Source organism: Cydia splendana, chromosome 10, assembly GCF_910591565.1.
Source record: "Cydia splendana chromosome 10, ilCydSple1.2, whole genome shotgun sequence".
NCBI lineage: Eukaryota > Metazoa > Arthropoda > Insecta > Lepidoptera > Tortricidae > Cydia > Cydia splendana.
The window spans coordinates 10,284,354-10,299,570 of NC_085969.1; the positions used below are offsets into that span (position 1 = coordinate 10,284,354).

At 43.8% G+C, this 15,217-nt stretch overlaps 1 protein-coding gene across 1 annotated transcript; it reads right to left on the reverse strand.

Annotated features, from left to right (window-relative positions):
* Positions 1–8,916: 8,916 nt before the first annotated feature.
* Positions 8,917–14,535, reverse strand: LOC134794566 (uncharacterized). The gene has a single exon (XM_063766375.1). The coding sequence runs from the start codon at positions 14,533–14,535 to the stop codon at positions 8,917–8,919; it is 5,619 nt and encodes a 1,872-aa protein (XP_063622445.1).
* Between the last annotated feature and the right edge of the window lie 682 nt (positions 14,536–15,217).

Consider the following 15,217-nt stretch of genomic DNA (forward strand, 5'->3'; position numbering starts at 1 on the left):
ACATGATTGGCGCGACAGTATCTCGCCCGCTAGATAGACTACCCGTCCCTCTTTAATTAATACAGTCGGAAAAAGACGGGTAGTTTATCTCGCGGGCGAGATACTGTCACGCCCCACCTGTGCTAGGCCTGAGTAGCGGCAAAAATAAACAATGGCTACATTTCTGGCCTCTCGAAAAATAGCTTTATGTATTTTCGTCGTTATTACTTTACTTGTTAATAAAGGATGTGGAAATGTTCGCTGTCAGCCGGTAAGTCTCGTTAGCTCAGTTCGTAGAGCGGCGGGCTGGTATCGTGGAGCCGTGAGTTCGACTCGCGCCCGAGACTGTGAATTTTCCACTTTTGTTTAATTTCTAAGCATTGCGGTACCTATTGTTTGGATACATTTCTGCTTAATACAACATTAATTGACCGAAGCGTAGCGAAGGTCTACGTTTTGACTTGGGCATTTTGCTTTCGTATGTCCATCCGGATGTTCTCCTCTACAGGTCACAATTCTCAACCGATTCTCGTGAAATTTTATGACCAGATTTTATGATTAAATAATTTTTTTATGTCAATCCAGTTTTTGAAAATTTTTAAAAATGGCGGAGTCGTGATACCTCGCGCCTAAACAAATAGTCGTATCGATATCATAAGAGTTTTTTCTTTTTGAGATATGTTTATAGATTAAATGGCCAAAAATTCAGAAAATTTATTTCGCTGGTTCCGGAGGTATTAAAATATTTAATTTTAACTAATTTGTAGTGTGTGTGTGTGTGTGAGAATGAGTAGCTAAATTTCGTCAGCTTATATAAGAACAATTTGGCGCAGTTTGTAAACGTTCGCTTTTTTTGTTTGCACAGAGAGTCTGGATTCGATCCCCAGTATTTGTATGCTGGGTTATAACTTTTTTTATTTTTTTACACTTTAATTTCGTATTGTTTTTTTTAATTTACTATATTTAAAGCTCTTAGCACCATGTTATTTAAAGCTCTGCTCGCGAGGTCTACAGCTCACAGAGCCACTAGTTTATTTTCGTTTTGTTAAGTTTAAAAGGTAGTAGGAACTTCCTACTACGGACTACCACATCTCTTAAGTTAGTGTAATGTTGTTTATATTTTCTATCTTTTCTCTTCACACTCGGCCATCCGCCCAGCGCGAATGCCCACTCACCTTCGTCCACGTGTCAGGCTACCCTCGTCAATCTTCGCTAATTTATGCCCGCATTTGTTTAACCAAAAACGTTTAAATTCACCGAACCACCTGTCTCAACTTTTTTAGATAGATCGTACTTCTTGCGTGGTTTGGAAGGGTTGAAAAGAAGGGTGGTGGTGCGATGTGGAACACACGAGTGCCTCTTGTATCGTTTAAATATTTATGTCTGAGGTCTTGAGCCTCTACATAGGCACGTAACCTTCTAACTACAGTCAAAATAAACTACTATGGTGACGCCAATTCAGTTTTGCCCAATAATTTTTCAAGCTTTTAATTTCGTTTCGGAAAAGCCTTTCAGTTTTCTGTAAACGTAAGTAAATTTGCTTCGCCAAAAACCCCCAAATGATGCTATTTTTAAAACGAATCCCACATTTTCGAACGAATAATTTTTAGTGTTATTATTTTGGAGCCTTGTTGAGGCATGTAAAACAAAACGTCTGTTCAGAATCTTATTTTTCTGTGACCATGTCGACGCAAACACAGACATCTATCTTATTAATTAATAAATCAAATATATTATGAATATGATAATTTCTGTGTATTACTGACAGTAATATGAAGCATGTACTTTGAACTCTGACTTAATCGCGTATAGCAATTATTGTAGTTGTGTAACTGTACGCATAACCGCCACGCAACCTTAGCGTTACCATAACATGTACTCGAAATGAACGCAGCAGTAGTGCGGGCAATTAACATGATGCGTTTAATTACGACGCATGAATGTATGCAATATTAACTGTTTATGGCAGCGACGCGGATTGCTGAAGGGAGGGAGTTGTAGCTACTTGCTAAAATATTGCTGGAAAATGACAATCGACAGTACCTATTACATAATATTAACTTTATTAAGACGTCTCTAACTTAAAGTACCTACTGATGGCCAGAGTTCGGCGATAGACATTAATTTTAGATAAATTATATTCATGAGAAAATGAAACTGAAAAAGTAGCCGATAACATTGTATAAATTACGGTTAATCAATATTCACCATACTATATGAATGAAAATTAAATAATTATCTGTAAGAGGTGACTTTATTGCATATAAAATATGTAGGTACAGCATCTTAGTTTATAGGTACATGTTTTTCTTTTCTAACCTCGTAAAAACTAATAGTTTCGGTGTTTCATTAAACACGGATACCTACGATATAGGTAATGCCGTAAAATGTGGCTACTTTGCTCCCCACTGGGTAATTGTGCTCCAACTGTTATATATGAAAACACACACAACCTCATTTAAGTCTTACAACATGATATAAGTGATGGTCTACTTTAAATCAGCATACTTATACAACATACCTATCGCAATAATAATTTGAAATTCAATATTAATTTATTTTTGGAGCAAAGTAGGCAATTTTACGGTAACAACAAGCCGCAATTTAAAATTCGTAGCTTCTCGCCTCACGTCATAAATACCGCGGAGGCTGAATAGCGACAATGGCGGCCCATTTGTCTGAAACGCGGTAAATAATAAAGCGGTAACTTTATCGCGTAATTTATTGACTCATTATCGACAAATAATGACTATTTAAAACGAAATTATCGCGTGAAATGTTGTTTGCGTTCTCGGCGGTGTGTAAGATTTTTTTGGCAGGATATTGATATTACATATTATTATAATAGCAACGAGTTTTTGTAACTTATGCATTGAGTGAAGTCTGGCATAGAGTTAGACCAAGAAAAGTTTGACGATTTTTATAGCACACGCAGTGATAGTGTAATTTTAAACGTCATATTTCTATGAAATTATGACGTATGAATAACACTTGCACTGCGTGTGCTATCAAATTCGTAGCAGACTTTTCTTGGTCTATAGCCCCTGCTACACGGTCGCCGACAAGCCTTCAGACCGCGTGGCCTCGGTCTGTCCCGGACCGTGTAGACAGTTGTTACCAACAAATTTGACCAAAACTGACCAAGGACAGACCAAGGTCAGACGGTTAGAAGGCTTGTCGGCGACCGTGTAGCAAGGGCTTAACTCTACCTATTTGTTAATTCCAAAATAAAATACAATTTACAGTGCACCAAAGACCGCCAGGTTTTTTTATGCAATGCCGATTCTATCCAGATGACGGCGCAGAGTGTGTTCTGCCCATTTTAGACTTCGCCGTTTCAATCGTACTTAGGACGTTCATTTTGTCAATAACTATATATAGCCCGTAAGTAGTTTTAAAACCCGTGTAACTAGAAGTGCCTTTATTAACTTTCAATGACCGCTTTGAGCATAACCTAACAAGGTATAACCCGATAATCAGTAAAACATAAGTATGTAACGAACCGTAACTTCACATCATTTTAGCGCGGAATATTACCAATAATATTCCCCGGAGTGGCAACTATTCGGGCATTATCAGGAATTTGGCCAGGCCGTGTATTCCCGTTTGATGCGCGAGTTTGGGCGGTTCAAGTTTTCATGCAAACAAGTCTAACGTAATCTCGAGATCCGTAACAATTTTGCGTAATCGGAGAGCGCACTTATGCTGGTTCACTTGAGCATTCCACTCCCCTAAGCTCGGTGAGGTATAGGAATGACTCCAGTAATGCCGAAATTGGCTAGACCCGCTTCATTTGCTGGTGAATGCGGCAAATTGAAATGTTTCACGGCTCGTTTAAAAGGTCCCTTCAGTTAGTTACCGATAGTAATGTCATTTAACATTAAATCAGCGACCACAAACGCTATTAGGTACACTTAATATTAATATTATAAAATATTTGGATTTTTTTCTCATGGTCTGTATAAAGTTAGACTAGAGAATTTTAAACGACTTCCTAAAGGGGTGCCTAATGGTAATCCTTAACTCGACTCCGTGGTTAATTCCTGTATGATTGCTAACTTGCGGTGTTTTTTCCTGATACCTTATCAGGGTAAGGATGACTCACGCTAGACCGGGCCGCGCCCGGGCCGAGGCGTCTGATATGTCATTTTCTACGAGTATGACGGCTGCTCGGAGTGATCGGGGATAACGTGGTGCTTTCCATAGAAAACAAACGATGCGCCGGAAGCTCCGGCCCGGCCCCGGCCCGGTCTAGCGTGAGTCATCCTTTAGGCTAACTAATTGACCGAGCGAGTGCGAAGGTTCGTTTCAACTTGGATAAAAATGCTTTTGTATATCCGGCTGTTCTCTACAGGTCGCATTTCCCAATCGATTCTCATGAAATTTGGTGAACAAGTTCAATAATTGTAAAATATAGTTTTTTTTGTTACTTCAGATTTAGGATTTATTTTTTATCTGATGATGGTTTGCGAGATTTACAGCTCAGTATATTTTGGTAAAAAAAATCATATTATTTCGGAGGAGGAGTGAAATTAAAACCTTAACTTTAATAAGATTAAACTGACCCTACATTACTCGTAACTTTCTGACTATAAGTTAGATGTCGATATAGTTCGAATAGATTGAAGCTTATTGCGCTGCAACATTATATTACAAGCTGGCAGAAAAGATAGGTAATTTATTTATTTATTTTGGTGTACCTATGAACCCAGGAGACTAATTGAAAGGATATGTAAAAAGTACATGAGAAAAGTGAACATAATTAAAATGAGTTTTTCATAAATATTAATTGTTCCATACACAACGAGTTGCAAAATTGAATGGACACATTATGAATGAATTCATTCATAAAACGGCCATTATTTACTTATATTTTGGCATGAAAATGATATCTAAATGATGTCTTTTTGTTCTTATTCGACCGTGCGTCTCGCTCGCGCTAATAGATGTACGGACAAATACGACCGAAATGCACACTTGAATGATAACTAAATAACATCATTTAAATATAATTTTGATATCAAATTGTAAGCTTGAATTGGCACAAATGCCCGATTTTAAGCGCAGTCATGTGCTACGCCTACGCCGTAGCTCGTAGCATGTAACATATCCCCGCCCGGTACTTATAATATTTAAAAACCGGGCAAGTGCGAGTCGGACTCGCGCACGAAGGGTTCCGTACCATAATGCAAAAAAAAAAAACAAAAAAAAAGCAAAAAAAAAAACGGTCACCCATCCAAGTACTGACCACTCCCGACGTTGCTTAACTTTGGTCAAAAATCACGTTTGTTGTATGGGAGCCCCATTTAAATCTTTATTTTATTCTGTTTTTAGTATTTGTTGTTATAGCGGCAACAGAAATACATCATCTGTGAAAATTTCAACTGTCTAGCTATCACGGTTCGTGAGATACAGCCTGGTGACAGACGGACGGACGGACGGACGGACGGACGGACAGCGAAGTCTTAGTAATAGGGTCCCGTTTTACCCTTTGGGTACGGAACCCTAAAAATTGCACAGCACAGGCGTGAAAAACAATGTTCTATGCTTTTTAAGCACTGTCGGCCCGATTCGGATTTTGAAATAGACATCTATTAGACATCTTTTAGACATCACCAAGATACGATAACGATATGTTTAAGATCTAACCTGTCAAATTTGACATTTGCGCGATTCTGGAGATACTGTTGAATGATTTCCACAGGATATGACTTAGAGATCCAATTCACTTCTAATAGATATCTTACTCTATCTAACGTAAAAGTGACATTGGTTGCCCGAATTGCGCTGCAAAAGAGAACTAGTTGATATCTAAACTATAACGTATCTAGAATGGATCTAGTACGTGTCGTCTCTTGTGAATATCTTGAAGTTCGAATACGGCAGTGTGATCGTTGCCTCAATGCCAAGAGTATTTCTTAGTTTCCTTAAGCAAACACGAACCTAGCTATTATGTATATTTTAGCTTGAGTAAATTACTCCAAATACTAGAACATGTTACATCTAAGATATACATTTTAATATACATTTTAAGGTGTATAGCGTACTGATCCTGTCCTCTATTGCGCCAAGATGACCGGAGACAATTTGATATCTGAACATTCTGAACGTCCCGGCCCGGGGGACCGCCGGCGGTGCATCGCATTACAACTTCTGTCCGTCCGCCTAATCCTTTCTGCATTTCCGTACAAATTCAAATAGGACGGGAAATCAGAGATAAAGGGTAACTTGATATCAAAGCACATATGAAATAGAGATGAAGGCGAACGTCTTCCTTTACAAAGCGGGAAAACGCTGGGATCGGTTACGAGCTTAAAGCTACGAAAACATTGGCAGTGAATGTCTTAAACTACGTCCAACCAAAAGAGGGGTCGTTTTGCTCGAATCTGGAGCAGCTCAACTGGAGGAGTACCTCAACCTTACAGAAGACCACAGAGTTATAAATAAATAAAAAAATAAAATAAAATAAAATAAAAAATAAAAATAAAAAGCCTTTTATTTCTTGAACATATTAAAAATTGTTTACATACCTATTTTATTTATGTTTTAAATAGTTATTCAAGAACCCCGTGTTCACAGGTGAAGGCCTCCTCCAAAGCCCTCCATGTATCTCGATCCTTGGCCACTTGTATCCAATTTGGCCCGGCAATTTTGGTAACGTCATCTTGCCATCTCATAGTGGGTCTTCCTTTCCCTCTTTTTCCTAGAGGTCCCTTCCATGACGTTACCCTTACTGTCCAGCGCCTGTCTTGGGTACGTGCTACATGGCCTGCCCACCTCCATTTAAGTTTTTTGGCATAGCTGAGAGCATCTATGCTCTTTGTGTGTTGTCTTATTTTTGTATCTTTTGTATTTTTTTGATGTTTAGCATACTACGCTCCATTCCGCGCTGGCAAGTCCTTAACTTTTCCATAGCTTTTTGGGTAAACCACAGAGTTAATGCTACATAATACTCTGTAGGTAATGTAGGTATGTAGTGTTGTGTTCCTGGTGGTGAGTAAAGTTTCCAGTGCTCCCGAGGATGAATCCTTGTAAGCTTGTAGGATCGGCGTGTAACTCAGGCGGGCCACACGCTTGGACACCGTTGTGGTATAAAAGAAGGCACGGTTTTTTTTAACGAGCGAAGTTTATTCCATTGTGTAAATGTGACTTAGGTGAAATTTTGCTGAGCGCAAAAGTTTAATTAACACATGAAATGCTTAGAAACCAGTTATTCCAACCATGAGTCGCATACGTTAAAAAGGAAACTTGATAAAAAATTATACATGAAACGATTATATTCAATGAGGCGTACGATATTCCTACATTGTATTGAATATTCAGTACATTTTTTAACACCATCAAACATCTGAAAAATCAAGTTTACTTGAAAATGACCTTTATTCCAATAGTTTAAGGAGTATCAGGTTTTTCGCCAAATGTAAGAAAATAATGTCTAGCCTGAAATTCATTATGGGGCGGTACAAAAACTGCCAAAGACACATATTTTATAGACGTCGTAATTTGTCCATCCATTTGTATCTTGCCATGTAAAATATTAATGATAGGCTAGCATTTTAATAACAAAACTTCTATGAGACTCAGACATAAGTATTAAATTTATGATGGTTCACGTTATAAATTATGAAGCAAAACATGCTAGCGATTTCCAATTAAATAACACGAGTGACCTATTTTATATATTTATATAATCGGCTGAAATATTTTAAAATCAAATTACCGTAAAACGGGGTGAGTAGGTTTCGCGGGGAGCTATGGGTTATGAATGGGGAGAGAAGGATTGAGAGGGGGTGAGGTGGGTTTTTAAGGCTACTGCTACAAAAATAATGTATTCCAATTTAAAATGGAGCTATAGTAATATTCATAATAAAAAAAAATCGATCCAACAATCTTCCAAAATCACCTTTGTATGAAAAACCCTCTCACCCCAAATACGAGGCACTACGGGGTGAGGTGGGTTTTCCTCTTTATCGTCAAAGTTATGAAATGGAACTACCCAAAATAAAATACAAACGTCCGAACCACTTATTATATACACCATTCAGTTTTCACATGTAAAAATAAAATTTTATCGTGGTTTGAAAGTCATATTTCACCCAACTCACCCCATTTTACGGTACTATTTCTTATTGTATCAATTTTAGTAAATTTCCTTACACGTGGCGCTGAAGGTTACCTATCCGATAGTATTTTCACCCTGTCTCTTTTAACTTCTGCTCATATTCATATTCCTATTTCTTCAATATTTTATCTTATTTTTGCAGAATAGGAATAAGAACAATCTTCTCCAGCTCGTGTTTACTGAATACTAATGTGATTGTATAAGTCCTCCTCCCCATAATTCTCCCAGGACATATTTCTGCTTCGTGGTCTTCTAAAGTATATGTCTGTCGAGCGTAGTTACTGTGGGGCTCGCAGATTCCGAAGTCAGGAACCCGTACGACGGCTGGAACGCGCTGGCTGGCTGCTGCAGATTACCTTCTTGATACCGCTACCACCATTACCGGGAGTGTAGTTGGAGTTTAATAAAAACACATATGTATGTTTAAGAAAACTTGGAGAGTGTTGGGAGGCTGGTGCCTCTGTGGCTATTGATGAGTGAGTGACAAGCACCCAGGGTGGGCGCGTATATATAGGCGCGCTCGGCGCGATCCCCACCGTGGGTACTTTAGGCCACGCCTACTCAAGGCGTGGGTGTTACGTGCAGAGTGAGAAATTGTTTTATTCATCCAATAAGCTTAGTCTATTACATATTGTTCGTAATTAAGGGAAAAGGGTATGCAATTTATTGGTGAACAATTTACACTTAAAATTATACACATAACATAATAAAATTAATAAAAAATGGACACAAGTTACATAATAAAATAAACACACAAAAGTAGATCAACATAATATAAGAACGATTAAAACTAAACATGTATGATTAAAAACTAGCTATACACGACAATCTCCCCCACGTGTGTCAACACCGTCTGATTGCGAGGAGTATATAGGTATAAGCCGGGAAACTGGGCGGCGGACGTCACCTGCGCGGGTGCGAACAATGGCTACTCTTACGTGGCCATCAGGGCCGGGAAAGAGTTGTGCGATTACGCCTCTAGGCCATGTTCCTCGTGGCATGGAGCTGTCCGCTACGATGACTACGTCGCCTACATGTAGTTTCTTCACGTTCTGATGAGCACCGGGCCGAGGGAGGAGGCTGGGTCGGTATTCTCGCTGCCAGCGCCTCCAAAAATGGTCGGCTAAGGTCTGCGCTGTCTTCCATGACGAGAGTGACATAGTCGCGTCTGTGAAGACGCCCAGTGGTGACATTGAGCTCGATCGCCCGATGAGAAAATGGTTCGGCGTCAGAGCTTCGCTGTCTAGGTCTGGATTCACTGGTGTCAACGGTCGAGAGTTGACTATGTGCTCGGCTTCCAGCAGTAATGTATGCAGAACTTCTTCGTGAGGTGCTCTCTCTTTGAGTGTTACCTTTAGTGACCTTTTCACGCTGCCTACGAGCCGTTCCCATGCACCGCCGGCGGAAGGGTTGCCGGGCGGTATCTTTTTCCAGGTTATGGCTCGCTCGATCAAAAATGGCTTTAAAGTGTCGGGCAGCGTCTTCTTGGCCTCTGCCAGTTCTCGCTCTGCGCCGTAAAAGTTGGTGGCGTTGTCAGAGTAAAGAACTGTAGGCGTGCCGCGTCGCGCTATCATTCTGCGCAAGGAAAGTATCATAGAGGATGCCGAAAGTGAGGCGGCAAGCTCTAAGTGCACAGCGCGTGTCGTGAGGCATGTGTATAGTACACCCCATCTCTTTTCGCGGCGGCGGCCTATTGTGATTTGCATAGGGCCAAAAAGGTCTACGGCTGCAGCGGTAAATGGCGGTTGATTCGCCTGGAGCCTCTCTGGCGGGAGGTCGCCTACAGGAACCTTGAGTGTGGTTCCTTTATAGGTCCGACACCATTGGCACTTGTTCGCTATATAGCGAATATTACCGCGCAGCCCGATAATAAAATATCTCTGCTTCAACTCGTTGATGACGGTTGCGTGGTTGCCGTGGTCGAAGAGCGCATGAAAATGATGTATTAGCAGCTTGACGAAGTTTTCTTTTGCGTGTAGAACGGGTATGTGCACGTCTTTGTCAATTCTAGCGTTTAGCACTATGACTCCGTTCTTATCAAGTTGTATTGCTATCTTATGCAGCGGAGACTTCTTCGGTAGAGGCCGCCCAGTTTCCAATAGCTTAATCTCCTCTGGAAAGGCAGCATGTTGACTCCGGCGAATTAGCAATATCTCTGCTAAATTTAAATGCCCCTTATTCACTTCTGTATCTGTTTTCTTAGATAGCAGTGAGGCTTTAAATACCTCGGCGGCAACCAGAACCCTAGCGGTGGCGCGAACTAGTCGTACGAACTTTGAGAACCTACTTACCTCCGGCAGGTACTCAAACTTATTTTTCGCGACGCCTACTGAGCATACGAGTTTGCTAACGCGTTCTTCGCCCGTATCGGCGACGGGCGTTGGCGCTTTTTCGGTCGGCCAATGCTCTTCGGGTTTACGTATAAAATCGGGCCCTATGAACCACCGGTGGTTCACTCCGAATTGCGCAGGTATACCGCGAGTCGCGTCGTCAGCCACGTTAGCTGCACTAGGCACCCAGCGCCAGTTGGCGGGGGTGGTAGTGTTCTCGATTTCTGCTAACCTATGTGCTACGAATGTTTTATACCTACGTGGGTCCGAACGTATCCACGTGAGCGCCGTTTTGGAGTCAGACCAAAAATACTTGTCCTTTATTACGTAATCTGACTCCTTGACTATGGTTTCCGCTAATCTAGTAGCTAGTACGCAGCTCTGCAATTCCATCCTCGGAATGCTAACTACCCGGAGAGGCGAAACGCGGGCCTTAGCGGCTACTAACGCGGAAGTTCGAGTCCCCTCGGGGTTGACGCTAACTAAATACACGGCCGCGGCATATATTTTTTCGCTCGCGTCGCAAAAAACATGCATATATGCCTCCCTATTAAATGCGGGCACGTGTCGCGGAATCTCTAAGTCTCGTAATTGTTGTACGTTATCGATGAACGATCGCCAGGCGGGTGCGAGTGAGACGGGTATAGGCGAGTCCCAACCGATTCCTGTCCTCCATATTTCCTGCATTAACGCCTTGCCTAAGACGGATATGGGGCTTACGTAACCGATCGGATCGAATATTGACATCGCGCTGCTCGTTACCTGTCGCTTCGTTGGCAATTTCTGACCGTTAAGTACGTCTTCGGGCGTATTACGAAAGTTCACGTTGAAACCTAAGGTGTCACGCTTGTGATTCCATTTCAAACCTAAGGTACGTTCGCTCTCGCTCGCGCCTAACAAAGACGTTTCCTCTTTGCTATTAACTACGTCAGAAATTACCGCAGGGTGGTTTGAAGCGAACCCGCGGAGTTCGAAGGACGCGCGCATGTTTAGCTCGTAAATATCGTTTACTACGCGTCTGGCGTGCTCCTCTGACGTGTCGAGGGCGATCAACATGTCGTCCATGTACGTATTTTTAATTGTTTTTTCAGCTGCGATCGGAAACTCAGTACTATGCGTTTTTGCGTTTTCGTTTTTGACATATAACGCGGTTGTCGGCGACGCTGCCGATCCAAATATAAGCCGCTTCATTCTGTACTCTTGTGGAGGAGATGTACGGTCTTCCCCCCTCCAAACGAAACGTAACGCGTCCCGATCTCGCTCTACTATTTCGATCTGTAAAAACATCTCTTTGACGTCGGCTATTACCGCGATTTTACCTTCGCGGAACCGCACTAATACGCCAAAAAGTGACTCTAACAGATCGGGGCCGGCTAACAGCGCGCTGTTGAGCGAACGTCCGTATGCTGTAGCAGCCGCGTCCCAAACTAACCGCATTTTACCGCGCTGTGGGTGAAATGTGGGGAAATGAGCTAGGTACCACGTCCGGGGTGAGTCGGGGGGCGGGGGCGAGTTCATTTTCTCCGCGTAACCTTTATCGAGCAAGTTGTTCATGTGTTTCGTATATTCGGCTTTCAACTTTACGTCGCGGTCTAGTTTACGTTCTAGACTGAATAGCCGCTTTAACGCTTGCGCTCGGTTATCGGGGAGTTTTTCGTCGTCAGTTCGCCATAATAAGCCCGCTCGATACCGATTCTCCCCCGGTATCTTATCACACGTGGCTTTTAATAAGTCTAGCGCGCGTTGGTCGGGATCGGCCCGAGGCAACTTTTGCGAAACGCCTAACGATTCTATGTCGAAATGCTGTTTCATAAGCTCTAGAGCTTCGTCGTCCGCGGTTTTGGGCCGTGCGTGCCCTACAAAATTTACCGCGGCGCGACGCGTTCGGTCTGGGCCGTGTAGGACCCATCCTAATCTAGTTAGACTCGCGACGGGAAGGTTAGGCGGGCCGTCTATGACTTGCCGAGAAATGATGAGGTGCCAGTTATCTTGGCCTATCACGATAGTAGGTACTGACGTCGGGTAACTTAACTCGTCCGCGATTTTCGACAAATGTTCGCACTTGTCGACTAAGTCACGTGGTACGCCTTGCGAACCTATACCTATATCGCCTATCGTGAGCACCTCCATTAACTCCAAATGTCGGCTACAAAAACCCCTAATCGCGACCTGTAGTGAATACGAATCAGGGTCTGTGACTTTGCCGCCTATTCCTTCAATTTCTAGCGTCTCTCCGCGTACACGAGGCGCGATTTTGTCAGCTGTCTCGTGCAGCATTAAAGTCATTGCCGCGCCTTCATCGAGTAGCGCGAGGGTTTGTACGGTACCTAAAGGTCCCGACACCTCCACGGGCATGACTTTAAGATACGTTTGCGGGAGTCTAATATTGTTTACAGATACGGCCGGCGTACTGTTACCGTTCGCGGGCGCGGCCGCGTTCAGTCCGTGTAACAGCTTACTGTGTCCGGCTTCGCACTGATTTACACCGCACGCGACGTATTTACACTTAAACGGCCTACGGTGATTCACGTCCAAACATCTGTAGCACAATCTAGCACCCTTCACCAGATCCCATCGCTCAGATATCGTCGCGGCTAAAAACTTTGAGCACGCACTGACTTTGTGCTCGTTCCCGCTCTTACAAATGGCGCACGTACTGCGCGAGACAGGGACGGACGATATCTGCTGTTTGGGTCTAGCTCCGGTTGACGCGGGTTTTTTTTTATTGTTATTTTCGCGCGGTTTTACTTGTGCGACAGTATGTTTACTACGCGATCTACTCTCCGTTTCGCGTGGGTAATCTTCGTGGAAATCTGACTCCGAGCCTGTGCTACAGTCGCGGGAGAACGCGGGGACGCGAGATCTAGAGGGAGCGTTGCTCGACCGCCTAGGTTCGTGTTCAAAAGATACCGTGTTCACTACAGCTCGCGATCTAGTAGCCGGTCTGCGGTTTACGCGTTTGGCTGCAGTACTAATATCGTTGAGAAACTCAGATAAAGCGGCTAAGCCGGGAGTTTCCGAATTAGTCTGCCTATATTTGGCCCATTCGTAACGCACTATCAAATTTAATTTGTCCACTATTTTGTTCACTAGTTCAGGCGCGTGCAAATATTTTTCTTGACGCAATGATTTTACGGTGGCGACGGCGTTCGCGATATGCGCGGCAAACGACGAGATATTAGCATTGTCTTCCGACAAACGCGGCATGCGTTTGATATTATGCAGCTCCGTAAGTACAATTTCCTCGGGGTCGCCAAATTGCCGTTCTAGCGCTTCCATAATTTCGTATGGATCCTGAACAGTGTACATGATTGATTTTACGGCCGTCCGGGCCTCGCCTTTAAGCGCGCGTCTGATTCTACTGACATTATTGACGGCACTAAACATGGGCGACGTGTCCTCGAACTCCGCTCTAAACGATATCCATTCGGTGATATCTCCGCCGAACGGGGGTAACTCAGGCGGCTTGTGATACATTGGCGGGTAGGTACCGTGTGGTACCTCTAAAAGTCGCGGTTGCGGTTTGCTGGCCCGGTCGGGCGCGGCGCGCGGCGCGGTCTCTTTCGGCGGCGGGATTTTTACGTTTTTACGCGCGATCTCGCGCTGTAGCGTCGCTTGTCGTTCTACCCAACTTCTAGTTCGTACCTCGGCCTCGGACTCGACACTGCCGCCGTCAGACTGCGCCTTAACTTGGGCAATCTGCAGCATTAACTTGGCAGTATCGGACTCTGCTTTGGCTACGACTAGAGCGGCTTTACGAACCTCGAGCTCTGCTAACAGCACGGTTAATTCACTATCGCGGTCCCTACTTACCGATTCGCGAACAGACCTAACTGACTCGCGAACAGACGGCGCTCGCGGCGGCGGCGCAACAACGGGTGGCACTAAAGTATTCGACCGACTGCGAACTACCACTGTATCGTTATGACGCTCGTCTGAGTGTACCGACTCATTTTCTTTCTCATCACTAGTTTTCTGGTCGCCACTGGTGCCTTTGCTCCACGTATTGGTCGCGCCGGACGTAGTATTGCCGGACGAGGGCGTAGGCGTGGGGACAGGCAGGTCCCGTTTGCGTGAGCGTAGTGATCTTCCGTCTTGCGACATCTTCTTCTTTCTTGATTTTTACGCACACAACACAACACAACACTTGACACACGCGGGGGGTCCCTAACTATATACAAATTTACCTGCCTAACGCCTATGCTCTGACGCTACCGAGCGCAGCGTCAGTGCCCCTAAGCGTGGATCCCTCGGTGCACTGAATCTCCCGCAATGGCTAAAGTGCAAGGCCTAGAGCGTTCGAAAACAGTGTGATGGTATCACCATGTGACACATGCAACTAAAGTTGCCAGGACACGTGAGTGGAGGCGAACCTACGACACTGCACGGTCCACCGGCAAGCCGGTAATGGTGGGTTACGGAAAAGGTTGGTAGATAGGGTCTGAGCCGAAGCGAACTTCGGGGGCTCAGCGCGTTCGTTTTTCTTATTTCTTTGTTCTCCTGAATTAAGTATAGTTCTACTTAAAATTCAGCGCGTACTTGTTTCTTTCTTCATTCGGCAAACGAAGGACCATAATGTCGAGCGTAGTTACTGTGGGGCTCGCAGATTCCGAAGTCAGGAACCCGTACGACGGCTGGAACGCGCTGGCTGGCTGCTGCAGATTACCTTCTTGATACCGCTACCACCATTACCGGGAGTGTAGTTGGAGTTTAATAAAAACACATATGTATGTTTAAGAAAACTTGGAGAGTGTTGGGAGGCTGGTGCCTCTGTGGCTATTGATGA